The sequence below is a fragment of the Pseudorca crassidens genome, chromosome 1 (assembly GCF_039906515.1).
Source record: "Pseudorca crassidens isolate mPseCra1 chromosome 1, mPseCra1.hap1, whole genome shotgun sequence".
NCBI classification, from domain to species: domain Eukaryota; kingdom Metazoa; phylum Chordata; class Mammalia; order Artiodactyla; family Delphinidae; genus Pseudorca; species Pseudorca crassidens.
The window spans coordinates 55301120-55328185 of record NC_090296.1 but is presented as its reverse complement, the minus strand read 5'-3'; the positions used below and the strand labels follow the sequence as shown (position 1 = coordinate 55328185).

At 38.3% G+C, this 27066-nt stretch overlaps 2 protein-coding genes across 11 annotated transcripts in view; one reads left to right on the top strand and one right to left on the bottom strand.

Moving 5' to 3' along the window:
- The window catches only part of LOC137224105 (WAS/WASL-interacting protein family member 1-like), a 151526-nt gene extending 143761 nt beyond the window's left edge, over window positions 1-7765 (bottom strand). For 5 of the 9 annotated variants that reach the window (XM_067737117.1, XM_067737111.1, XM_067737113.1 and 2 more), the window contains exons 1-2: window positions 6489-7765; window positions 2988-3070 (exon numbers count right to left, since the gene is read on the bottom strand). In XM_067737117.1, the coding sequence (XP_067593218.1) occupies window positions 6809-7228 (420 nt within the window). In that variant the 5' untranslated portion in view covers window positions 7229-7765 and the 3' untranslated portion in view covers window positions 2988-3070; window positions 6489-6808. Of the gene's footprint in view, window positions 1-2987; window positions 3071-4993; window positions 5483-5687; window positions 5725-6488 lie in introns of those variants that run through there. The other 4 variants (XM_067737124.1, XM_067737120.1, XM_067737123.1 and 1 more) reach the window with 3 other exon arrangements.
- On the top strand, window positions 7011-16419 carry C1H14orf28 (chromosome 1 C14orf28 homolog). Of its 2 annotated transcripts, XM_067737097.1 has the most exons (5): window positions 7011-7150; window positions 9656-10180; window positions 12006-12095; window positions 13295-13429; window positions 14267-16419. In XM_067737097.1, exons 2-5 carry the CDS (start codon window positions 9657-9659, stop codon window positions 14448-14450), a joined length of 933 nt encoding a protein of 310 aa, XP_067593198.1. In that variant the 5' UTR covers window positions 7011-7150; window position 9656; the 3' UTR covers window positions 14451-16419. The 2 variants fall into 2 exon arrangements, with proteins under 2 accessions (XP_067593198.1, XP_067593201.1); XM_067737100.1 differs by lacking the exon at window positions 13295-13429.
- Window positions 16420-27066: the final 10647 nt, after the last annotated feature.

The following is a 27066-nucleotide window of genomic DNA, read 5'->3' as shown; positions in this document are numbered from 1 at the left end:
CATTATGATGCATAGTTTAAACACAGATAAACAAAAAACAGTTGACACCTTGAACATTCTGCCTGGATACCTCTTAAGCCAGATCCATCAGTTCATTAAATATATTTTCTAATTCTCCACGTTATCACATTTGCTAAACCATCTGCCATGACATAACAAGAGCCTCCTTTCCTCGAGCTTCCAATGACATTTTTCTTATTTTCCTTTAAGTTCTTATTGACACCCTCCTCGATGCCTATCAGGATTCCATTAACAGTCTTCTTGAAGCCCTTTCAACTTCTGCCTGACATACTGTCCCAAAGTCAATGCCACATGTTTTAGGTTTTTGTTACCCCCAATCTTGTTCCACTTATGTAATGCTGTATAACTATTCCAAAAATACATGAAAAAACAATGATTTTATTACAACTCACAATCAAGAAAATCAGGAATTTACACAGGTTTTAGCTAGGTACTCATTCTATTCTTTGTGCCATCAACGTGTTATTGAACGCAAGTCTGTGTGCCCAGTAACGCACAGTGAGGCCGAACAAAACCAAAACGTCAGAGTTTGGAGCAGAGAAAGGTTTATTGCAGGGTCATGCAATGAGACAGCTGGCTCATGTCTTAAAAACCCCAAATTCCCCGAAAGCTTTCAGCAAAGCTCTTTTATAGGAAAGAGAAGGGAGGGGTGTGGTTAGTTGTTGCAAACTTCTTGGTGTCAGATCCTTTGTTTTTGAGGTCAGGTTAGGGTCAGGTCACAATGTTCCTGTAAACCTCTAACAAAAGAAATGTTATTCTCTGTTCTGACAAGAAAGGGCAAGATCCCAAGGCTCAACTTTCTCCCTCCAAGGTCCAGGCCCTGGCTAAGAGAGGGACCCTGTGCAGGCTGGTTACCTTGCCCAGGAGCATTCGTTCAGCACCCAGTCAGGGTCCTCCTGCCAGTGCCCAGGCCAGGCTGAAGAGGCAGATCTCAGCTGGTGGTGCCCTCAGGGCCAGGTCCCCAGACCCTACCCAGCCGTCATCACTGAGGGAGCCAGGTGCCCAGGACTCAGCCACCCTCAGGCTTTTCATTTAAACTGGAGAGAAGTATTTATTTAGGATCAATAGGAATACAAATACAAATACCAATCAGGTGAATTCCCAGCTCACAACAATTGCTCCTCTTGGAGAATAGCCCCAACCACAGAGGTGGACCTGAAGCAATGATGTGCAATGTCCTTGCAACTTAACCCTGACATTTGGCCACCATCTAGGGGTAGATAACTGATCTAAGCTGGACCAATTTTTGAAATTTGCATGGAGAGACTGAAGCTGGGTAAAGCTGTTACCTTAAATAGCAGGGTCCATATACACCCATGGAGGCCGCTGCCGCCGTTAGGTCACAGAAGCGGGGATAGGGGAGAGGTTCACTGCTGCTTCAAGGCCTGGGCCCGACCAGTGGGTGACTGTGGTGAGGGCTCTGGAGCTCTGCGGGACACAGGCTTCAGCCTGTCCCTGGGTCCCCAGCTCACTCGCCGGCCTGGAGGGCCCCGGGGAGAAGGCCGCCATCTCCCTCTCACCGCACTCTCTGCTGCGCAGACCACTGAGAGCTGATTGTTGGCAGAGCGGGACCTCTAACTGCCGCTCTCAGGGTCTCGTGCTTACGGTCAAGCGCTAATGGTTTCATGCCCACCCCACCCCTATTACCAAAGGAAGTTACTCAGTGGTATTCACCTGGCCAATGTGAGGCTTGGAGGGATCAAGACAGCTTCACTCACATATCTGGCACCATGGCAGGGATAACTAGACTGCTAGGCTTAGCTGGCTTTGTTGACCAGAACATGGTCTCTCCAGCACGGTGGGCTTCTCATATGGTGGTTCAAGTCTCTGAGAGCAAGTATCCAAGTAAATAAGACAGAAACCTCATGGTCTTTCATGACCTAGCCTCCGAAGTCATAGAGTTTCATTTCTGCTGTGCTGTATAGGTCAAATAAACCCCTAGTCTACCCAGATTCAAGAGGAGGAGACGGAGACCCAATGTCTCAGTGGAAAAAGTGTCCAAGAATGTACAGTCATTTTTAAAAACCAACATAACAAATCTGTACTACAGAAAACGTTAAAGGAAGTTCTTCAGGCTGAAGTGAAATGATACCAGACGGAAACTTAGATATATACAAAAGAATGAAAGGCACCAGAAATGGTAAACATGTGGGTAAATTAAAAGGACATTTTTAAATTGGACAAAAAATTATGTGCTATTTACAAAATAGAATACTTAACAGTAATAATAATCTACATGGAACAACATGAATGAATCTCACAATGTCGAGAGAAAAAAGCTAAACCTGAAAAGTACATATTGTAGTATTCCATTTATATAATGTACAAAAACAGGCAACAACCAATCTATGCTCTTAAAAATCAAAAGAGTGGTAACTCATGGGACAGCAGGTAATGACAGGAATGCGAGTTTGGGTCACTGGTAATGTTCTGTTTCTTGACCAGGGAGCTGTTTAGATATGTATGGTGGTTTAAAAACATCTCCATAGATCCTTTGACACTCCTCCCAGCAGAAAATGAAGACCAATTCCCTCTCTTTTTATATGGCTGGTCTTAGTGACTCACCTCTAGCAAACAGAATGCATTGGAACTGACAACATATGACTTCCAATGCTAGGTTAGAAAAGGCACTAGAATTTCCACCTGGCTCTCTTTCTTGGGTCATTCACCCTTGGTACCCAGTCACCATGCTTTGCGAAAGTCAAGGAGTCACATGTAAAGGCCTTGTGGAGGTATTCTAGTCACAAACATAGCTAAGTTTGCAGTCAACAGGTAGCATCAACAGACAAACATATAAGTGAAGGAAACTTCTGATGATTCCAGCCCCCAGCCTTCCAATTATCCCAGCCAAGCCCTGACCGAACTGCAAATTCATAAGCAAAATAAATGTTATTTTAGGCCACTAAATTTAGGGGTGATTAGCTCTGCAAGTATATGTAACTAGAACATATAACCAGTATGCTTACTTTGTGAAAATTCATTAAGCTGCATAATTACGATGTAGTCGGTCCTCCATATGCATGGGTTCCACATTTGCAGATTCAGTCAACTGCAGATCAAAAATATTTTTTTTAAGTTCCAGAAAGTTCCAAGAAGAAAACATGAATTTGTTGCACATTGGCAACTATTTACATAGATTTAAATTGTATTAGGTATTATACATAACCTAGATACGATTTAAAGTATGTAGGAGGATGTGCATAGGTTATATGCAAAGACTACTCCATTTTATTTAAGAAACTTGAGCATGCAATGATCTTGGTGTCCCCAGGGATGGAGGAGGGCCTGGAACCAATCCCCCATGGATACCAAGGGACAACGGTATACACTTTTCCGTATATTATACTTAGGTTTGAAATAAAAATCATATCATGGAAACAAGCTCAAGTTTCTCATCAAATTTTTAGATTTTATTGAGATGTTTTATATAAATTCAATATTTCATATCTCCCTAACACTTTACCTTTTACTTACAATTACATAATATAAAGAAAAATAATGGATTTTTTTCACTGCATCCCATATAGACACCTCCTAATCTCCATCAGTTTATCCTTGCACACTGCCCAATTCTGATCATTTATCATGTGTAGATGTAAAAAAAGTTGGGAAGCACTGCTACAGGAGACATCTGTCTAGGACCTCTTCTTCTATAATATAGAGTCTCATTGTCCTTTGGGGAACTACCTCCCTTTGGGTGAATCAAGGTAGCTGAGACCTGATAATTGCTTAGCTTTTTAAAAAATCCTATTATACCTCACATTCTTCCAATAAATTTCTCATTTTATTTAAGTTAGCAATATTTAGTCTCTATTCTCTGGACAGTACGTACTGATACATAACTCCAGTGCTAGCACACTGTGATCTATACATAGTTGATGATGAACAAATAAAACACAAAATGTTTATAAAATGATATTGGACAACTGATTTTTGTCAAAGCACAAAGGCAACACAGTGGAAAAAGAATAGCCTTTTCAACAAATATTGCTGGAACTATTGGTTATCCATATGTAACAAATACGAACCAAAATGCCTCATACCATAAATAAAAGTTAACTCAAAATGCATCATAGACCTAAACATACAGCCTAAACTGTAAAACTTCTAGAAGAAAACATAGGAAATGGCCTTTTTGAGTTAGGTTAGGCAAAGGTTTCTTAGAAATGACACTAAAAGCATAATTCATAAAAGAATAAATTGGACTTTACTAAAATTTAAAACTTCTGCTCTTAAAAATACACTATTAAGAAAATGAAAAGACAAGCCACAAACTGGGAGAAGACCTTTGCGAAGCATGTATCTGACAAAGAACTTGTATCCAGAATATATAAAGAACTCTGAAAATTTACAAAAACAAACAACCCAATTTTTAAAAAATGTAACGAAGATCTGAGCAGCCACTTCACCAAAAAAGATATGCAGATGGCAAATAAGCACATAAAAAGATGCTCAACATCATTAGTCATTAGGAAAATATAAATTGAAACCACAAGAAAACATTATACATCTATTAGAATGGCTCAAATTACAAACGGCTGACTACACCAAGTGTCCATGAGGACATTTTATAAACATTTTATTTTATGGAGGAAATGGAACTCAAATATACTCCTGATGGGAATGTATTGTAAAATGGTACAACCACTCTGGGAAAAAATTTAGCAGTTTCTTAAAAAGTTAAACATACATCTACCTATGATTCAACCATTCCACTTCTAGATTTTTATCCAAGAGAAAAAGGAAATATATGTCCATACAAAGAATTGTACACAAATGTTCATGGCAACATTAATGGTAATAGCCCCAAACTAGACACAACCCAAATGTCCATCAACAGATGACAAACTGCAGTGCATCCATATAATGGAATATACTCATCAATAAAAAGGAATGAACTACTGGTACACAAAACAACATGGATGAACGTCAAGATAATGACACTAAGTAAAAGAAACCAGACCAGAAAAAATGTAATACATACTGTCTGATTCTATTTATGTAAAACTTTAGAAAAGACAAATGAATCTATAATGACAAAAAGTAAAATAGTGGCTGCTTAGGTGTGGGAGGCATGGAGGGATAAGAGAAAGAAATTACAAAGGCGCGTGAGGAAACTTGAGGATGATGGATTTATTCACTTGAATACAGTGATGTTTTCAAGGGGGTATACATATATAAAAACTTATCAATTTATACTCTTTAAATATGCTCCATATATTATGTCAATTATATCTCAATTAAGCTAAAAATACCTTCAGCTCAGCCATCAGATTTTGAAAGGAGCAGAAAGGATGCAGAATGGAAATCTTGGTTAAAAGTCTCAGTGAATTTTGTGAATTATCCAAGTATGCCAGGAATTCATGCTTCCTCTGCCTAGCTGAGCTTCAGCACAGTTTAAGGAGCCATCTCCCTGATATTCTCCAGAAATGGTGACAACCGTCATTATTGGGTCTGTTTTCTGTTAGAAAATGACCCAATCAGTATAAAATGAATTCTGTGTCTTGTGAGAGACTGTCAATTAAACATAAAATCCACACTTACGAACATTTGTAAAGGGCTTTCTCCTTGCAAGATAATTTTAATATTGAGAGTGAACGTTTTGTATGTGAATTCCAATACAGACACACTCGTTATTTAATGCATCAGCACCTCAGTTTTCTCACCTGTGAAATGCCATAAGAAATAAGAAAAGCCAGGAAGCTAAAAAGAGCAGATTTTGCCAGATTTATTAATTCTTCCTTTTTGGGCAGAGCCTCTTCGTTCCCTCTCTGCTCTGAGAGGTGTCCATTTCTTCCCAACTCCACCGGCAGTAATTATCTTGAGTGAGTCAAGCTTCTCTCCCAGAAGATTCATCCCTCTATCACTAGACTCCTCAAGAGAGATCCAAGAGGAAGGTCCCTGCCATTGCCCTGGCTGGCCATTAAATTAGTCAAGAAGGTGTCCAAGACTCTGCTGTGACTGGGTACCACACTGATGTCTTGGGCTGGCCTTGAGCTCTGTGCATTGTGTATTCTGGAGGTTGAGCTTCACTTTCCAGACAATCATTTTTTGTTGCACGGCAGGATGGGGAGTATCTCAACAGCATCCCCATTCCTAATTGCAAGTGGAGATAGTTTTCCAGGATGGCCTGTGTTCTCCGGCCTTTGACTCTTTAAGGGCGGATACAAGAACTAGGACCCACAGAACTGGAAAAGTGGTTGTGCCCACAGACTGTAGCATTAAGAGGCTCTAGCTTCAATTTCCAGCTGTCAAAATGTGTGGGACTTTATCATCTCCAAAACTCAATTTTTTTTCACCTCTATAATGGGGCCAAAGCCATCTAATTTCTTTAATTGTTATTAACTTCCATTATAAATTACAGCAGACTGGCCAATTATTAACTTGAACACTAAAAATAGCATTTAACACACTAACTCAACTTTTTATTAAATATATACTTAAATGCTTGAATAATTATAACTTACGGAGAAAACAAAGCTTTCCTCTTCTGAGTTAAGAATTTGAAAAGACGAGACGTAGAAGCAAACCAAAATCAAGTCAAGTCCTGAGACGATACAAGCCTCAAGAACCCAAGCAGGTTTGCCAACAAAGTTCCGCCTCCGTGCAAACTCTACCCACTTCCGGCTGCCCCACCCACTTTCTAACACTGGAACACCGCCCCTCTTTGCGAGGTCCCGCCCCATGCACCTGATCCTGGTGTCCATTGGGCAAATACAAAAGCTGTATATTCACCCAGCACACGCACTTTAGGCAGGGGCGTCTTCGCGCCTGCGCAGCAGCACCGTCAGGCTGCTGGGGACTGGGCACTAGGGACTGGGGATTGGGGACTGGGGGCTGGGGGGAGGGGGGCGGAGGTCAGGCCGAATCTTCCTCCGTAATAAGAAGCTACGCGTCCCGCGGTCCTGGCTCCGTGGGTCCGGTCGGATCGGGCCTGGGCGCTGGAGCTGCTGTGGCTGCCGCCGCGGCGAGTGCGATGGAGGCTGTGCCGGGGCCCAGCGCTCACGCCGGGGGAGGCCGAGACTGCCGGAGGTTCTAGTAGATGAGGCGGCGGCGGCACGGACTCTCCATGAGCAAGCGGCGGCGGCGACGGGTGCGGGAGCACCGGCGGTTTTCGGTCCCCGGGGAGGTACGAAAAGTCGGCTTCCTGGTGGACGGAGACTGGCCGGTGTGAGAACGCTTTCCGTGGCCCGGCCCTCCCGCCCATTGCCCCCAGTCCCAGGCGCTCATCGGGCCACTGCCTGGAGGCGGGCAGGGGACGCCCAGCCCTTTCACCGGCTCCAGATTCGGGAACCCGCCCGCCGTGCGCGGCCAGCCCTAAGTGCCAGGCCTTCCCGGGTGCTGCGGACCCTGGGTGGGGTGGGCGTGGCCGGAGTGCGGGGGGCGGAGGTGAGCGCCCACCGCGCGCCCAGCCAGTCTTTGCGCCCAGCCCGGAGCTGCTTCGAGCGGGAGCTCAGCGCCGTTTTCCAGATTATTTTGGGGCGCTGACTCGGGAGGGTACCCTTGGGACCCCCGAGCTGTTAGGGCGTCCGGCACTCAATGCCTTGGGCAAATGGTGTGGTCCTCACGACCTGCGTGGAGTACAGATTGTCACCCTTGGAAACGACTGCAGAAGAAATGTATCATTTTGCCAAGGAAATAGAAGTCCAGGGAGTTTTCCAGATTTATTCAAACTGGGGGGCCTGTTGAGGCAGGGGAAAAAAGCCAGCAGAATACCTTCTCCAGGGTTTCTAAACGATGTTTTTGACGGTGTGACCAGAACTTAAAGACAATTTTAAGTAAAGCTCTTTGCAGCCATTTTTCCATCTCTTTTAAACGCTTTTTTTTTTTTTTGGTAATTTACTTTGTAACAAATCACCACGGTACAACAGAAGCTACACTGTCTTCTAATTCTTTGCATCCTCTCTTACCTCCTTTTTTTCCCCCAGAAAAAGGCTAAAGAAATTAGTTTCATTTTATGTATGTGTATATTTTTTTTAATATATATATATAATTGTAGTTTAATTCTCTTAGAGTGTAACTTGCTTTACAGAGCTATAGTTACTCATTTGGTCATGTATAAAAGATAATTTGGCAAAAAATACTACAGAAATTTACAGTTCCTTTCCAGTGCAACATTTAGGAATTTGAACTCGGGCTCTTAATTATGACCTTGCTACAGAGTTCTTTAAAATGTAACAGAAATCAGTCAAACCATGAAAAAAGTTATTTTCATTTTTAAAGTATTTAAATGCCTTGTGATTTTTAAAAAATATGCTCTGAAGCATTTCTTCTTCATTTAGAAGAAACTGAGTTTGTGTTTCCTAGGCTCTAAATTTTCCACTCCCTCTTATTCCTAAGTGGTTAACTAGAGCCCACATGTTAGCAACTATATATAAACATCTACACTTCAGGCTAAATATAGTGTTGAATATTTTAGAGTCCACAGTATCTTGCCTAAGTCAAAAATACTCTGTGTGTGTGGTAAAATTGAATTTTTAGTCTGCTAGTGTTACAAAATCGGTCTGAACTTAATTTTTCACACAAAACACATAGGTCTGCAACACTGAGTGTTGGATTCCTATTGTGCTTGGGAGGATGTGGCACTTGAAAAGACAATCAAAGTAAGACACTGACCTCAGTCACTAATTTCTCTGTTCCTATTCCTCAGATGCTTCCAGTTTTCATGAAAACGGAAGGATGAAACATATTGGAAAACCCTGTGATGTTTTTAGTTTAGATATGTGTTTGTCCCAAATAAAGTAAAGCAATTTTTCAATTCAGTTTCATTAGGACCTCATTCTTTAATTTTTTTCAATTTTGCTTTAGATAACATACATATGACACCAACATGTTTATTAGAATACTGTCAATGATGTTAAAACCAAGTGCTTAGCTATCCTCAAGGTTGGGGGAATGATAGGTACCAGTTTAAATAGGGAGGACACCTCAGTTCATTCCCAAAACATGCAGAGAGGAATCAAGATAATTATCAAGTTCTGAATCAGCTCTTCCCAGCATGGCCTCTGTAGTTAAAATTATAGGATATCTAGCATGGTCCTAAATTTCAGGTAAAAATCCCAAAGTGCATAGAAATGATTTTTGTTTTAGCTGTGCTACTATTCAATTAAGTTCTCACAATTACTCTTCATATGTTGTCTTTCAAAGCCAGTTGGTCATTATTCTGTAGCCCAACAAAGAATTCCATTATCAATTTCATAAGTGGAACCACACATATTATCAAGAAAATGAAGTACCGCTTATATTTTGAGGGGAGAAAGAGGTTTACATTAGGAATACACCCAACCAAATTTAGACTGTATCTTTAAATAGTTTTATTTTTTTTTAGGATTTTTTTATTACAGGGTTTTCCTCTATGACTGATAAAATCTGCAATATAATTAATATAAAGTCCTATCAAATGACCATTCCGTACTTCAAGAAAAGGTTGCAGCTTCTTAAATGGTCTTTCCAGAGACCATGCAGGTTGCCAAAAAATGGCTCATAGCTTGTTTTAAATTTTTTTTTACATTGGGGGTCAAGCTAACCAAATTTAATTTGAATCTTTAGATACCTTTATTTTCATTTAAACATATCATGCATTTAAAATATAAAGTCAAATTTACGAGTACTGTCTTAAACTTTTAAAATGCAGGATGAAGACACTGTTTGAAGAGATCAAAGCATCAATTAAAAATAACTATAACCAAGATCGCTCATTTTGGAGACCTGTTCTTCCTTGGGGAGGTGTTTTTACTATCAAAGCTGGCCGCAAAGCAGTATCCTGTACACCACTCTATGTTGAAATAAGACTGAAAAATACCTGCACCATAGATGGATTCTTGATGTTATTGTATGTTATTCTCAATGAAAATGAAAATTTCCCCAGGGAACTCTCTCTTCATTTAGGTAGAGAGTTTATAGACTGTTTTCTTTATTTAATGGACACCTACAGCTTTACAACTGTGAAGCTACTTTGGATTTGGGACAAAATGGAAAAACAGCAATACAAATCTGAAGTTCATAAAGCTTCATTAATAATTGATTTGTTTGGGAATGAGCATGATAATTTTACAAAAAATCTTGAAAATCTCATGTCGACCATACAAGAGAGTTACTGTTCCAACTGGCGATGCCCAACTCGAGTGCAGGAAGATCAGCAGCGCACAATTAATATAAAGTAAGTTGCTCTAAAGTCTGTTTTGTCACCTTTAGCAAAAATAGTATACTTTTTTATAATGAATGATATATATATAGAGATAGGGAGGGAGGTAGGTAGATAGGTATAGTCAAAGTACTTCTTAAAGTACAGACCCGTGTAACAACTTACACATAAAGCAACCACGCAAATGCAAGACTCTATTAGGTCCCATGACAAAAATGTAACTCTTCTATTACATCCAAACATCTCAGAATTTACTTTACAAAACCAGTTGATAACTATTTCACTTGCAAAGTAATGAACTATTCAGTATGCAAAATGTTTTCCTCTTGCTCAGAATTTACTAATATGACTGTGAAGATAACTAATTCCTTGTGTCACAAATTTAACCTCTTGAACAACACTTAATACTATATTGGGATGTTTCACTCTGAATGGATCTCTGTCAGGTAGGCTAGTTCTACATGAACAGGAAGATTGAAAGTACTCCATGTCATGGCCAGGGCATGATTAGAGACAGGAACCCCAAACTTGAAATGTTAATACCTGAAGAGGACCTGGATGTGAGGAATTTTTCATTGGCTAGGAAAGGTTCTGATAGCTTGCTGAGTATTTTGGGCTTTCGGAGAGAAGATAGACCTCCAAGCTGGTAAATGACAGGGAGGAAGGCCAAACTGGCAAGCCCTAGTGGAGTATTGGGAAACATTAATGCCCCCAGGGGACATGAACAAGAAAAGGGATAATTGCCAGTGGAAAAAAAAAAAAAAAAAACAGGACAGAAAAACAGACCCAAACACATTGCTGTCAGAAAGCCTACTTGGCCCTGTGGTCCAGGAAAACAGACCCAAACACATTGTTGTCAGAAAGTCTACTTGGCCCTGTGGTCCAGAAAAATAGAACCAAACACATTGTTGTCAGAAAGCCTACTTGGCCCTGTGGTCCAGAAAAACAGCCTAATAGATTTGCTCCCTTTTGGGAATGTATGTTACATACCTGAACTTACTAAATTCACATTTTCTGTATAGCATATTTAGTTTAATACTGTATTATAACATCATGCTACTTAGGGAAAGCGGAAGATACGTTATTTTTTTTAGGGTCTACCAATTAATGTCTCTCTTGTTCTGAAATACACTTTGTCCATTTTCCTGTATTGCTGATATGATGATGTTGGTTTTGAAATCTCCATCAGGAGAAAAAATTGTTACTCTAAATCATAATGGACTAAAAAAAGTGTTTCAGAAATGTGCCTTGTTTTTAAAAAACTAATATCTTTTTATATGTATATCTTTTGAAACTATAATGAAATATTTACAATCCTATATTAATACTAGTATTTTATGATTCTCAATAAAATATTTTTCATTATACTCTATATAACTTTTTAAGTCTTTTGCCTGTTTTTTAATCCTATGTTTAAAACAACCTCTGAAGTATGTAGGAAAAAAATTTTTTTTAACAAATCAGGAAACTGAGGCCAACAATGGCTGTAACTTGCATCGAGTCAGGTAACTAAGCAGCTACTCTCCTAATTCTGGGTCCTGCTTTCTTCGTCAAGACCAGAATCCACTCTATTGAATCCTCTCAGAAATTTTTAAAGTAACGACTGCATGTTTCAGGATCAGTTTATAGAAAGATTTAATGTTTCTTGAAAGCCTCATGCATTGATGTTTATTAAGTTCAACTGGTTTCTATACTATGTATAAGAAATACAAAGATGAATAACAGGTTATACTTTGATATGTGGTTTGCTAATAATGACCTGTAAAATTTGTTATCCTAATAATGTATTTACATGTAAAATATTGAAACAGTTCTTACATGCATTTTGCAATTGTTGTAGTCCTCCCCAAGAAATTCCACATGGAAACTTGATACGACTGGCTGTGGATGAGTTATTCTGTTCCAGGATTGAACTGTGTGAAGAGTGTGGGTGAGTGTATGATAGACATTTAAGATGAAAGTATTTGTACGTTTTTTATAAAGAAACCTGTACTGGTATGTTCTTTGATGTTAATATTTTATGAAATAGCAACTCATAAGTATTTAGAAAGCCTAATAGTTTTGGAATCTTAACACCTTCTAGTTTACTATGCCATTTTATGCTGTGTTGTCATTATCAATATCACTATATAGAATATAATACTACAGTTACTTGATGAATACAAAGCAAATACCTTTTCTTTTTTTCCCTACTGCTGAGTAGGTACAATAAAACCTTGTTTAACCGGAACCCAGCTAATCGGGACCCTCAATTAACTGGATTTTTTTCTGCACTCCTCATTTAGGAGAAAGAGGTAAATGACAACCAAAAAGTTCAACGTGGTTAAAAAAAAAAGAAAAGAGAAAGGAAATACAAAGGGGCAGAACATATTCATCCCAGTCTCAACAATTTTTATATCTACAGTATTGTGCAATGAGAATTAGTATTTAGAAGGGTGATCCTATGGCCTAATTAATCACAAAAGAAGGAAAGAATAAAATACCTTCAGTTAATTGTACTTAAGTCCAAAAAGTGAACGAGTGTATTTTTGCAACAAATACTGAAACAAAATGGTTTTCTGGTAACTTAGTTTAGTCAGTGTTTTTTTAACCAAAATACTGTGCCCTGAGCATTCCGGTTAATCGAGATTTTACTGTATAATTGTGTTTGTTTTATTCTGATCCATATGCTTAATACCTGATACTACTAAGAAAACAGAATTTGCTTCATCCTAATGGCAAAAGGAAGCAAGTAGGGAATTTCATCCAGTCTAAAGAAGACTGTAAGAGTCATCTTATTCCCTCTCTGCCATTATTCCAGTTTGAAACCAGCCTAGAGAAAGAAAAATGTATTTACAAATAAAAACTTTTCTATCAGTCTAAAAGATACATGTTTTTATAAGCTTAGATAAACATAGCTAGCCTTTCCTGGGTTTTAAAAGTATCATTTCCTATATAGAGAATCTCAAAGTTTATTAACTCTGGGAATTAGGCATATAAGGTATTAATATAGCCATACTGTTGATATATACCCATACCTAAAATAGATAATTATGCTTATTATGAAATTATGTAATAAAGGCAACCCAGAGTGATAAAAGGCAGCTTTGTCCCAAGTGTAGTAAAGTTCATGCCTATTTTCAATTTTAGGTGTGGTGGCTTAAGGGAATTTTCCCAGCGAGTATTCTGCCACGGGGCACCCCCTTTTGTTGTCTTAAATATGCAGCATTGGAAATCTGAAGATCTGGCATATGTACCCTATTACTTGGATTTATCTGATCACAAGTATGTGTTTTTTTGTTTGTTTTATAAAACTAGTAAAAAATAAATTTATTTCTATATTTTTCTGCTATTCTATCATGATTTTGAGTAGCCCTTAAGGGAAATACGTATTGTTGGAAAAGTCATAACTATCTCTAAATTTATGTAGCCTGGATAAGGTCAGAATCTACTGCAGGGAGTCATTGCTGTCAGTGTGCATAGTGGTTAGGTGCTTAGACTATGGAATACACTATGGAATAGCCCTATCTTACAAGCTATGTGACCTTGAGCCAGTAACAACCAGTTTACACGTCAGTTTTCTTATCTATTGAACAGAGATAACAGTATCTATCTGGTGCCATTATTGTAAGGCTTTAATAAGATAGCACATGTGAAGTGTTTAGTACCTGAGAGATAGTAAATAGTCAGTAAATTCTGGTTGGCTATTACTTGTATTTCAAGTCAAAGTAGTGTATAGTATGAGGTCATCATTTAAACATAAAATGTTACTGTCATCATTAGATTAAGATATCTGCATACAAATTAGGACATACAGTGTTCTTTTAACTTTTTGCCTTAAAAATTTTCTTGTGTGTATTTTATATAACAGAACCATGCAGATTATGGGTTAATCTGTTAAAATATGCTTTTAAAAATTCTTAAATGATATCAATTTTTTAAATTCTTAAACATCTTTCTCCAAATTACCAATTATAATACATAATTTTTACAGATGGATATCTTTTACAGAGAATAGAATGCAAATAATCTCAGTTTTTTATTAGTTAAAAATTTAGGGAATGTTTTTCTCAAGAACAAAGTATTGTGATTTTCTGCTACACTTTGTCATTTAATTTGCAGGTATTTGTTAGAAGGTGCCACACTGTTTAACAAAGAGGAACATCATTATTCTGCAGCTTTTCAAATTGATGGACATTGGATGCACTATGATGGCCTCAGAAATGTGAACTTAATTTTGTTAAATAAACCCCCAGAGTTTCTCCTCTTGTCATCATTAGTTTATATTCGAGCAACAGAGAAATAAATATAGACTGATGCTAAATTAAATTGTTTTCCCTCCTGCCCATGCTCCCCCAGATGAAGGGCTTTTATTTTGTATATACTTGGTATCCAAGGAAATAGTTCAGCTATATTAGTTTCAGAGGTGTATTATCTAGTGTTTAGCCCCAGGTATATAGAGAATCTATGCAAAAATGTTTGTATTTCTTTTTTCTATATCCCAGGTTATTTTTATACAAGCATATTTTATGTTGAAATAAAATATATCTTGTAGCCTTTGTATATGTACCTCAAAGGTTTTTTACAGTTCTGTCTTTGAATCCAAGAAAATACTTCATCATTTGAATTATCAGTTTTTCTTTTTGGATATCCAAATAAAACCTGGGTATAAGTCAATTTTCAGTTTATATAAATTTAACAGTTCAAAATGTATCTGACTGTGTTTATTTGCCCTACCTCACTATAATCCAAAGTGCACTACTGGATCTAGTATGGATTTGAATGTACAACTTATAGATGGCTTAGTCTATTTTACCTGTTGATTTGCCTAATGTTCCTGCAACAGTTTTTTAAAATACTTTGGTGAGAATGTTTTTCTGGACTTCAGTTATTTTTTTGTAATGGTAAATTACTTTAACCACTTGTTAAAGTATTAAAAACCTACCAGTGGATTTTAACTTAACTAAGCTCCCAAACTTAAAGTTATTGTTACAGATAAATTATATAACTAATCTAAATGTTTAAATTAAATGTAATAGGAGTTCTCTAGTAAAAGTTTATTTTGCAGATAAGACAATTATAAAAAAATGTTAGGCAAACTGTATGTTTACTAATGTTGGATGAATAATGGAAATGTACTTTAAATATGGATTTAAGAGAAAATGGGTGCCTGGGAATACAGTTGACCCTTGAACAACTCGGGGGCTGGGGCCCTGACCCCCCACGCGGTCAAAAATCCCCATGTAACTTTACAGTCATCCCTCCTTATCTGTGGTTCCACATCCTCGGATTCAAACAACCTCGGATCATGTAGTACTGTAGTACGTATTTATTGAAAGAAATACACGTATAAGTGGACCCACACAGTTCAAACCCATGTTGTTCAAAGGTCAACTGTATTTCTCTTCCTAGTAAGTCATATTGGCACAGAGGAAAAAATACGTAAATTTTGGGGATAACATCTGTGTGCTCCCTTATAAGTAAATTGATAGCATGAGGCTTTCTTTGATTTGTAATATAAATCACCAGAAGTTTATAGTTATCAGAATATTATGTTTCTTTTCAAAGACCCTAAGATCTCTTTTCCTTTTGCAATTTAAAGGAAAAAAATAAGTAATGTTCTCAAGGGACAATACTTTTTGAAATCTGTCATCATTTATTTTAGTGTTTTCAATAATTAGTCCATCCTAGGTTTTGGGTTGAGATTGAGCGCAATATATTTGGAGATTTCTATACAGCAACACAGTTCACTGCCATATACCAAATTGCTAAGGTTTAATTCAATAAATTAAGTCTTGCATTGCATTGGTGCCATGTTGAGATAACTTACTGAAGAATGAATAAATGTGAGTGCAACGTTGATGAGGATGCCTTTTTATTTTGTGTAAGAAAGGAATATTCATAGTATTTGCTCAAAAAGTGATCTATTTTATTAAAAAAAATCACCCCAGAGTTTATTTAAATTGTTCCCACATGTATCTAAATAGTATTTGATTTATAGTAAACTTTTCTGGGGACACCTTACTGCATGAATCAACTGCATGAATCAAAGTACACAAAAACACAAATATTAGCATATACATAAATGGTATCATTAACAAAATTATTCCTGATGCAGATTTATTCTTTTATAAATTGCACTTTATTTGGAATAATACTAGTTTGTCACGAAACAATGACTTACCTACCTCACAGGGTTGTTGTGAGGATTAAAATGTTTGTTAATATCTTGACTACCTTGAACATGCTAATAAAAAATATTTTTTCTACCTCTTTCATGTACAGGCAAGTCTCCTTGATTCTCTATTACTAATGACCTTTTCAGAGGTCATTAGCTACATATCAGTAATGGCCATATCAGTGGCCACCTGTTCAGACATTTCTTTCTACATATCATATCAGTAACGGAATTAATGTGTAATGAAATTTAAGTATGGCTTCTGGACCCCAGATGGTTAGGATTTAAGGATAATAGGTATTTTGCTGTTATGGTGGTAATTGAAGAAATTATTCCCTGCTGACCAAATAGTGAGTAGAAAAGGGATGAAAAAATATGAAGTAAACAAGATTATCACAAAATGTGAAGGTGAGGGTACGGAAGGTGAGGGTATTTTTATAACCTTAAACAGAGAAATCGGAATCCTGGGGGTGGGGATGGGCAAAAGATACGAGGGAATAATCAGAATATGTTTTTAATCAAAGTGCCACAAATCACAACTATACCTATGGGGAGAGCAGAAATGATTTTAAAACCCTCACCTCAATCAAAGGGAGAAAAAGAACAAACAAAGCAAATTTAAGGGGAAATGTCCAACATTTAAGAAGTCTCCAACCTCTCTTCAGCCAAAGAAGCTTTACCCACCCGCCACCCAAAACTTAACAAATAATCTTAGATTTATCTTTCAAAGTAGCTTTTCATTATTAGGGTTGACTTAACATCTGAGGCATTGTCACTGGATCGGATCCAATCAAAGAGAAAGAGGAACAAAGATCACTACCACAGGCATGCTTACTAGGGTGAATCCTAGGTTCTATTTCATTCTTAAGAGTATGAGCAAACAACTAAGCTATATAAGCAGATGACTACTGTGACACATAAAAAGCTGCACGTATTGAGCATATATCAACAGTTTTGTTTTATAATTAAATGAGTTAATAACATTTAATTATTTGACAATAATTGTAATGCACTATACCTAAGCAGGAAAGGTAAACAGTTCATGTAAAAATGACTGCAATTACTACTACTAAACTCCAGCCTAAGCAAACATTTATATTCTTCTCACCTTCCTTTGTTAAAATCAAAAGTTAAGATCACATAGCTTTTGAAGTTCATTTTAACCACTTGATCCCTTACTAACAAACAGGGTTCCTACCCACCCAACTGGCCCAGGGTTCACTGTCTAGTCAACTGGATGGCCTTTAACTTCAAATTTAATTTGCTCTCAGGAAATACACGCTTTTACTTTATTTCTGGGAAGTTGAGGAAGTTGGTGGGGAGGCCTCTGTAGCTAGAAGCTTTCTTTATATGCTGATATCTACCTGAGGATATAAAATTATTTACCCTCAAAGAGCAATCAGTTCCACAGTCCATCCATTGTTTTCTCAATGAGGTCTATAAGGTATCAAAAGGAGTACCACTGAAAATGAAAAAGTGAGCTACTCTGGTAAGGCCCTCAAAAATGATGTGGTATGGAACAAGAGCTTGGGGAGCCGATGAGCTGTGCAGACAACAGTGTGGTAAAATTAGAAACCTGCTGTTTGTATGCTTAGCTATATTTTTATTACTTGCTTGTTTTCCCTTTGAATTTTGTAAAGTCTAATTTTTCAGATGATTATAAAAATAATACATAAATCAGTAAGAAATCAATAAAACCAAAAAAGCTGTAAAGAAGAAAATGATCATCCATGATTTCTCCACCCAATGATAATCATTGGTTCATACTGGTAAAGACTTTTTCAAAAGCCCACCATGGCTCCACAGTACTGAAGAAAACCAAGAACCAGGGAGTTCCGGCTTTGAAGAAAGACGTGTATACTCCTGGGGGCCAGCGTAGCAGTGATAGAAGTAATCAGCTTGACAAAATGTGTACAGGAAAGTGAGACTCTGAAGGAAACTGCAGTGACCACCTGTTCAGACATTTCTTTCTACCTGGACACTTGCCTTCAGATGCTTTTATTTTCTCAAATTTTCAAGAACTCATTCTATTTTATGAAAGATGTCATTCCTTTATGTTCCTCTACCTACATTTCAAAACTAGTATCCCAGGTGCCAGAGTCGGGAAGCAAGAAGATCCTGATGGTATAGACTGTTCCCAAACAGATACAACCAAATAGATTTTCTATATTTCCCTGTTATATCTAACAGAGAGTGTAACAAAGAAAAATCAAAGTACACTGAGCATAATTAGCTTGCTTTAAGAGTAGAGTAGGAAAAAGTTGGCTGAGAGAGTTTGTGAAGAGTGGGGGAACCAGCACGATAAATAGTTCTGCATAACCAACATACGGGAAGGAAGGAAAGGAGGAGAGGAGTGAAGGCAAGAAACACAGGAGAGTTGATTTGTGCTCAGGTCAAGAAGACACCAGGTTAGGGCTTCCCTGGTGGCGCAGTGGTTGAGAGTCCGCCTGCCGATGCAGGGGACACGGGTTCGTGCCCCAGTCAGGGAGGATCCCACATGCCGTGGAGCGGCTGGGCCCGTGAGCCATGGCCGCTGAGCCTGTGCGTCCGGAGTCTGTGCTCCGCCACGGGAGACGGCACAACAGTGAGAGGCCCGTGTACCGCAAAAAAAAAAAAAGAAGACACCAGGTTAAAGCTTAAATGAAATAGTTAGCTGGTTAGGGAAATCTTTGCCCAAGCAGGCTAAGTTTGATTTGAGGGCTACAAGCTGGAACAAGTTAATAGCAGACGTACTTTCTCTACAGCATCCATTTAATAATACTTAATATCCACTACTTGCTAATAGAATTAGAAATGATTTCTGCCCTGGAGGTATGCACATGTCTAAAAAGGGGGAACGGTGAGTCAATCAATGATGACTGTACAGAGGGAAGTACTATGGCAGGGTGAGCACCTCAGGCTCTGAGTACAGAGGAGGGACGGTTCTACAGACAACTGCTGTGAGGTCTTTGAAACAGTCCTTTCCCAGTTGCTACCTAGCATCCCTGGAGGAGGTTTTGGAGGAAAGAGACTACAGATTGTTCAACTTGTGATTTCAAAGGCAATTGAAACTGCACAACTCAGATTGGGACTTGAACCACTGCCTTTTAATTGAGATCACACACCAGGTCTCAGGACTTAATGAAGCTCAAGTTTTTTATGTTTTGTCACAAAAAGAATTCAGTGAGAGACAAAGTGATAGGTAAGAAGTGGATTTATTTAGAGAGATACACATTCCATAGAATGTGGTCCATCTCAAAAGGCAAGAACAGCCTTGGGAGAAACACATTCCACAGACAGAGTGTGGGCCATCTCAGAAGGCAAGAGGCCCCAAAATATGGGGTGGTTAGTTTTTATCAGCTGGATAATTTCACAGGCTAATGAGTGGGAGGATTATTCCAACTATTTTGGAGAAAGGGTGGAGATTTCCAGGAATTGGGCCACCACCCACTTTTTGGCCTTTTATGGTTGGTCTCAGAACAGTCATGGCGCCTGTGGGTGTGTCATTTAGCATGCTAATACATTACAATGAATGTATAATGAGGCTCAAGTTCTACTGGAAGCTGAATCTTCTACCATCTTGGACCTAGTTGGTTCCAACCAGTTTTTGTTGTGTCCTCAATGGCTATGTCATTCTTTTAAAGGTTGTGCCCTGTCCCCTTTCCGTCTGCTTCATTATTGCCTCTACGTCTAACTACAAAGCCTAACCATTTTAAACTTCCATTAGAAAGTTATAACTCCTAAAATTAAAGATAAAACAAATTTCAAACCCCATCAAATTTTAAAAGAAATTTATTGTAGCTGAAGTTCTTTCTTTCTATTAATTCTTTCTTCCACAAAGAATTAATAATATCAAATATTTTCTAATTCTCATTGGAGGGAAGATAACTTGAGAAAAAAATGAGACAGCCATTGGGACCAGTCTTCTTTAAATACTCCTGGACTTGTGGAGGGACAGGATTGGTGATTCCAAACTCTTGCCATTTTCTACATGAACACTAGGTGGCAGAAGCTCCCCAATATAGAATGTACAGGATGGAGCGAGACCCATTCCTGAACTTTCTGGCCTTTAAAATTTGGGCAAGGCAAGCACAATTTTCCCTCAGTTCTACGACACTATAAGCACTCATAGCTTGGGGATAACATACAATGGTGTTGTCTTTGGTGAGGCTGACTATGCTCTCTGCCAACAACAACCCAGCTCAAATTATACCTGTAAATTGACTTCTGGGATTTCTTCATCACTTCCACAACCCTCATGTTTCTGGCCTCCTCTCTGTTTTCTTCAGCTCTTCTTTGAAAAGGGTTAGGAATTCCCGTCCCTAGAGAGTTTATGGAAAATGCCAGAAGACTTAATTCAGGATTGACATTTTTCACCTAGGAAAAAAATAATGGAATTTCAGACTTTTGAGGTGAATCGTGTTATGTGATCACATTACCACTGGATTCTCTTTATTACCATCAGTTCTCGACTACTGATTTTCTTGATGTCAATTAGGGGCAAGAGTATGGCAGTTAAATGCCTAGACTCTGAAACCAAATTGCCTGGGTCCAAGTTTGGACTCTGTCATTAGTTGTGTGGCTTTGGTCCTATTACTTAACTCTTCTGTTCCCAGTTTGCTAACTGTAAAATGGAGATAATAATAGAATATATCTCATAAGGTTGCGGTGAAGATTTGATGAATTATTATTATAGCACTTAGTGCCCAGCACACAGTAAGCACCATAAAAGTGTTTGCTACAGTTATTTTTGTTTTTGTTTTGGCTGTGTTGGGTCTTCGTTGCTGCGCACGGGCTTTCTCTAGTTGCTGGGAGCAGGGGCTACTCTTCCTTGCAGTGCGCGGGCTTCTCATTGCAGTGGCTTCTCTTGTTGCGGAGCATGGTCTCTAGGCACATGGGCTTCAGTAGTTGTGGCTCGCGGGCTCTAGAGCATAAGCTCTAGAGCGCATGGGCTTAGTTGCTCCGTGGCATGTGGGATCTTTCCAGACCAGGGCTGGAACCCATGTCCCCCGAATTGGCAGGCGGATTCTTAACCACTGTGCCACCAGGGAAGTCCCGCTACAGTTACTGTTGACTCCTCTTTCAATATTCTATTTTTTAAAAATATTTGTTTAGCTGCGCCGGTTCTTAGTTGCAGCATAAGGGATCTTTTAGTTGGGGCATGTGAACTCTTAGTTGCGGCATGCATGTGGGATCTAGTTCCCTGACCAGAGATCAGACCCGGGCCCCCTGCATTGGGAGTGTGGAGTCTAAGCCACTGGACCACCAGGGAGGTCCTCAATATTCTATTAAGAAATTAAATTAGTAGATAAGTAGTGCTGCTGCAGGAGATGAATAAATTCTGTGTGAAGATTTCAAGTTCACAATGAAGTTTTCAGTTCACACTGAAAACCATTGTTGCTCTTTCTGTGGCAAATAAGCTCACAGAACAAACTATAATATCAGAAAAGTAAAAGAAAAAAGTTAAATTCATGAATTAGTTTGAAAAGCAAAAACAAATAAAGCAAAAGTAAAAATGTTGGAGGAAAGTGAATAGCTTAAATTTTCCTAGATATTAAATAGTAATGAAATATCATATCTTGTTCCTGCTCAAAATCGTTTATCCACCAGATACAGTCCAAAATAGTTTATCTGCCATCTGGCTCTAAAACTTTTTGAGACATAGTCCTCTATTCATTGAAAACACCTACTTTATTAGATTCTAGGACCCCTGCTTACTTAAACTCTAACTGTCCTCAGGGCACACACAAGAATATCCTTTCCAATACTTTCTTTCTAATCAGGACAACAAAAGTGATTGGCTCATCCTTATTTAGATCCTGCCTTAATAAGGTTTAAGGCACTTTTCATGTACTCTAAAAATAAGAAGCTTTTCATGTCTTTAATTATATTTTAATGTTAGACATAATTTGAACCAAAAAGAACATGAGACCAAGTATTACCTTTGTTTTATGTATAAATTTTATTTATTTATTTATTTTTGGCTGCGTTGGGTCTTCATTGCTGCGCGTGGGCTTTCTCTAGTTGCGGCCAGCGGGGGATACTCTTCGATGCGGTGCGTGGGCTTCTCATGGCAGTGGCTTCTCTTGTTGAGGAGCACGGGCTCTAGGCACATGGGCTTCAGTAGTTGTGGCTCGCGGGCTCTAGAGCGCAGGCTCAGTAGTTGTGCATGGGCTTAGCTGGTCTGCGGCATGTGGGATCTTCCCAGACCAGGGCTCTAACCCGTGTGCCCTGCATTGGCAGGCAGATTCTTAACCACTGCACCACCGGGGAAGCCCCCAAGTGTTACCTGTTAATAGGACCCTGAGTAGGTGAACTAATAAAACAGCCTATAAGGTACTCTTTTCTATTGTTGATGGGAATGGAAAATGGTACGTCTTGGGAGAATCGGGCAATGTTATGGACGGGAGGTTTGTGTTTCTTCGACATTTAAATACTGAAACCCTACCCCCGCTCCCCCACACACACCGCTGCCGTGTTGGTATTAGGTGAGCTCTTTGGGAGATAATCATGATTAGATGAGGTCACGAAGATGGAGCCCTCATTAATGGGATTAGTGTCCTTATAAAAGCCATGAGAGAGCTTACTCCCCCTCTCTACTCTCTTTCATGTGACGATATGAGAAGTTGTCAGGTTGCAACCCTGAAGAAGCTCTCACCAGAACCTGACCATGCTGGCACCCTGGTCTTGGACTTCTATCTTCTAGAACTATGAGAAATAAATTTCTGCTCAGTCTGTGGTATTTAGCCTATGGCAGCCTTAACTAAAAGAGGCATGATCTAGGAAAATTGCATATCATCTACAGCCCAGAAATTCCACTTCTAAAAATCTGTGCTCAAAACACAAACGCACAAGGTGATTCATTGTGGCATTATTTGTAAATGCAAAAGTCTAAAAACAACCCAAATGTCCATCAGCACAAGACTAGATAAAAGTCCTATGGTATATCTACACAGCGAGGTACTATGTAATCGTAAAAAAGATTAAGAATTATCTCAATATATTAACATGACATAATCTCCAGAATATTTTAAGTGGAAAAAAGTGTTTTTATAGTATGCTATTTTTTTGGTAAGGAAATGGGGAAGGATTTTTTCAAAATGAAATAATGGAACGAGCATCTAATAAAAATGATTGCCTATACAGTAATAAAAATGAACAGAGTGAAAGAGATGGAAATGCAGACAAAACTTCCGTGAATGCATCTTCTCGTATAGTTTCAACTTTGTAGTCAAGTAAATATTCCATATAATTTAGAAATAAAATTAGATTAGAAAGTATATTTCTAAAAATTAAAACCTCAGTTAAAATAGCCTCACTGTACATGAATCAATTATGCTTTAACCAAATAAAAATATTACTTCATTTGACTCTAAAACCAGTGTTTTTATTTTTGATCCTTGTGAAATATATTCTAAGGACAAAAAATGTCACAAAGGACTCAACTACATTCATTGGTCTTATTATTTATACCAGTATTATTCTGAAAACATTATAAGTATGTTGTAAAACAAATCAAATAGGTAATTAAATTATGTTAATGTTGATAGAAACCAAGATTTTCAAGCTAAGAAAAAAACGATTAAAATAAAAGAATTTAAGTAAAATAAAGTAAAATTTTAAAGGAGGCATTTCCTGACTCTGCCTATTGAATAGCCTACAAGCAAGGACAACTCAGTAGCAGAAAACACAAGCAAAACTTTGGGACCTCTAAATACCATTTAGAGATTCTAGATCTGAGGAAGAAAAGGAAAAGGAAAAGCCAAAACACAACAATGCTTGAATTTGATACCTGAACTGTGGTTAATAAGAGAATGAATATCCTTATTCTTAGGACATATGTGCTTAAGGGATAAAAAGACAATGTATGCAACCTACTTTCAGATGGCTTGAAAAAGATGAAAGGATGATAAAACAAGTGTGGCAAAATGTCAAAAACTGATGTACCTTGAGAAAGGTATATAGTAATTTTTTGTATTGCTCTTACAATTTCTCTGTTAAGTTTGTCTTTATTTTAAATTATGTGAAAATAATTCTTTAAAAGCAAGGAGGCTTTCAATGGAACTTAATCTTATACATAGGCTTAAGATGTGTTGATTGAAACACATATATTCAAACAAATATATTAAAAAAAAATCATGAGTTCATGACACGATCACCTTTGGAGTTTTTTAGGGCACTAATTCATTAAAGATTGATAAAGGAATGAATCGCACAATTTCCCCAGCCTTTCCTTAATAGACCTTGTCTCAAGGTACCCAAATAAGTGATGAGGAAATGCTTTCCTTTATATAATTCCAGCTAATAAATGCAGAAGGAATGGCAGAGTTAGAAAACTACTATTTTACAACTCAATATGATAATGGATCCAGCAGTAGTCACTAATAGCTGCTAAAACCATCTGGTGAGAGTTTGATGGGGAACTTGATAACGAAGCCATCAGGTTGACAACTGAACCCAAACTATGATTAATGTTAGCATCACTGAAAGTGGGATAACCAGACATAATATGCCTCAGATGCAATACAATAGGAGGTATATGCAGCATCAACTATGCTTGCAAAAAAACCAAAAAACAAAAAAAAACCCTGAATCTAATGAAGACTCTGCAGCCATCAGTTAGTTTATAGAACATTTGCAGAATAGGACAGTAAGTCAAACAAAACACACAAAAAGCAATCTGCCAGATCTAGAATGTGGGACAAACTACTAGACAAACAATCACATTTACTCACAAGTAAATGGCATGAAAAGGGGGAGGAGGGCAGTGACTGGTAGAGATTAAAATTGACTTAGGGATGTAACAGTCAAATGCAATGTATAAACCTTATTTAGATCCTGACTCAACCAACTAACAGAAAAAAATTTTGAGACAATAAGGGAAATTTGAATACAGACTATACAAAATAAAAGTATTCAATTTTTAAGTGTGATTATATTGGTGTAGCTTACAGAATGAAAATTTTAAGTGTCCTTATCACTTATAGATGCAGCCTCATTTACCAGTCATATTATATTGCATGTTTGGGATTCTCTCTAAAATATTTCAGCCAAAAAAAATAAAAGGGTGAATAGATAAGGAAAAGTAGGATTAACAAAATGTGCTTAATTGTTGAAGCTGGGTGATGGGTACATGCAGATTCCATTTCTATTAAAAAGAGGGGGAAAAAAAGGGGCTTCCCTGGTGGCGCAGTGGTTGAGAATCTGCCTGCCAATACAGGGGACAGGGGTTAGAGCCCTGGTCTGGGAAGATCCCACATGCCACGGAGCGGCTGGGCCCGTTAGCCACAACTACTGAGCCTGCGCGCCTGGAGCCTGTGCTCCGCAACAAGAGATGCCGTGACAGTGAGAGGCCCGCGCACCGCGACGAAGAGTAGCCCCCCGCTCGCCGCAACTAGAGAAAGCCCTCGCACAGAAACGAAGACACAACACACCCCCACCTCAAAAAAAAGCCTGGAAGACATATCAAAACCCATGTGTACTGTTTTAATACTACCTTGACGCAGAACTCAATTTTACTCCTAGCCTTGAATTTGGACACCTGGAACGGGTTTTTTATCCCATTATGAGTCTATTGCTGATTCCTACAATCCTCTCATCACAGTCTTCCAAACTGAGTTGAAACTTCTACTTCCATTACTGCACTGGCCCCAAACAAGAGAAGCATCTAGTAATTTTAGAAAGAACATGAGAGGCACCAGTAGAGCTCTGCTAGAGTAGCATTATCTCTTCAGTTCTCCCTCCCTGAAAAAAACAAAACAAAAAAACCCCCAAAAAGCAACCGAGTTGTCTTTTTCATTCCTCAAGCAGATTGTAAGATAAGGCTTGTTACTCCTCTATACCTTCCATCATGTCTTAAACATATTAAGCTCTTAATAACTGTCTGCTGACAGATTTTCTGGGTAATGTAAGAGCTATCTGTGCATGTCTTAGAATTAAAAAGCAGAACTTCAAAGGCATCCAGTCACGAAATCTAAATCCAATATTTTAATATGCACTCTCAAAACATGTATTAACATATGTCATCTATAATACTTTAAATACTTCAGCATATGTGTTAAGTTTCTACTTCAACTCTAGGAGTTGCCCTTATTAAGAATGCATCTGAGGGATGGTTAGCTGGCATGCTAACCAGGAAACCCATTCTCAAGGCAGCTACAAATACATCTCTTTTCCATAATTTGATCAGTATCCAATGTTTTGCTAATTAGTATACTAAATGTCAGGGATATTTATTGGGACATAGTGGCTTGTGGCCTAACATGATACCAAAAAGTTGCTCTTACTGGTGAAATTAAAGTTTCAAGATACGTCGACTGTCTACAAATACATTTCCAACCCTTGTATGGACAGGTTATCAGAATCCTTTCAGGCCTGTAGTTCACAACTTCCTTAAAGATAGTACCTAGGTTTACACCTCTTCCTTTAGGAGGTCTATTGGTTATCTGATGCTGGCCATAAAAATAACAGAAACCTCTAGAATGTTGCCATGTCTGCCTCAAGTAAACCCTCTTATAAGGCTGGTTCAAGAATCTAAAAAGATAAAAAGCTGGGACTGCAATGAACTTATCAACTGAACTCTTTTGTGCCTGCTTTGTTAATGAATGTTTCTTTAATAAGTGTCTAAATGTGCAGCAGTATTTAGCCTAAGACATGTTTTCATTATAACCTGGTAATCAGGATGTAAAGGAGTGGCTATCCCAAATCCAATTCAACTTCTGTGGCCACTATCTACCTAAAAGAACCTAAGAGTTAAGCATGACAA

What these genes read in the sequence shown, in the direction of transcription:
- C1H14orf28 (XM_067737097.1), top strand. Translation starts at nt 9,657, where the DNA reads ATGAAGACACTGTTTGAAGAGATCAAAGCATCAATTAAAAATAACTAT. An exon ending in GAACTGTGTGAAGAGTGTGG is followed by an intron (nt 12,096 to 13,294) that starts GTGAGTGTATGA and finishes TTTCAATTTTAG; the next exon opens with GTGTGGTGGCTTAAGGGAAT. An exon ending in TTGGATTTATCTGATCACAA is followed by an intron (nt 13,430 to 14,266) that starts GTATGTGTTTTT and finishes TTTAATTTGCAG; the next exon opens with GTATTTGTTAGAAGGTGCCA.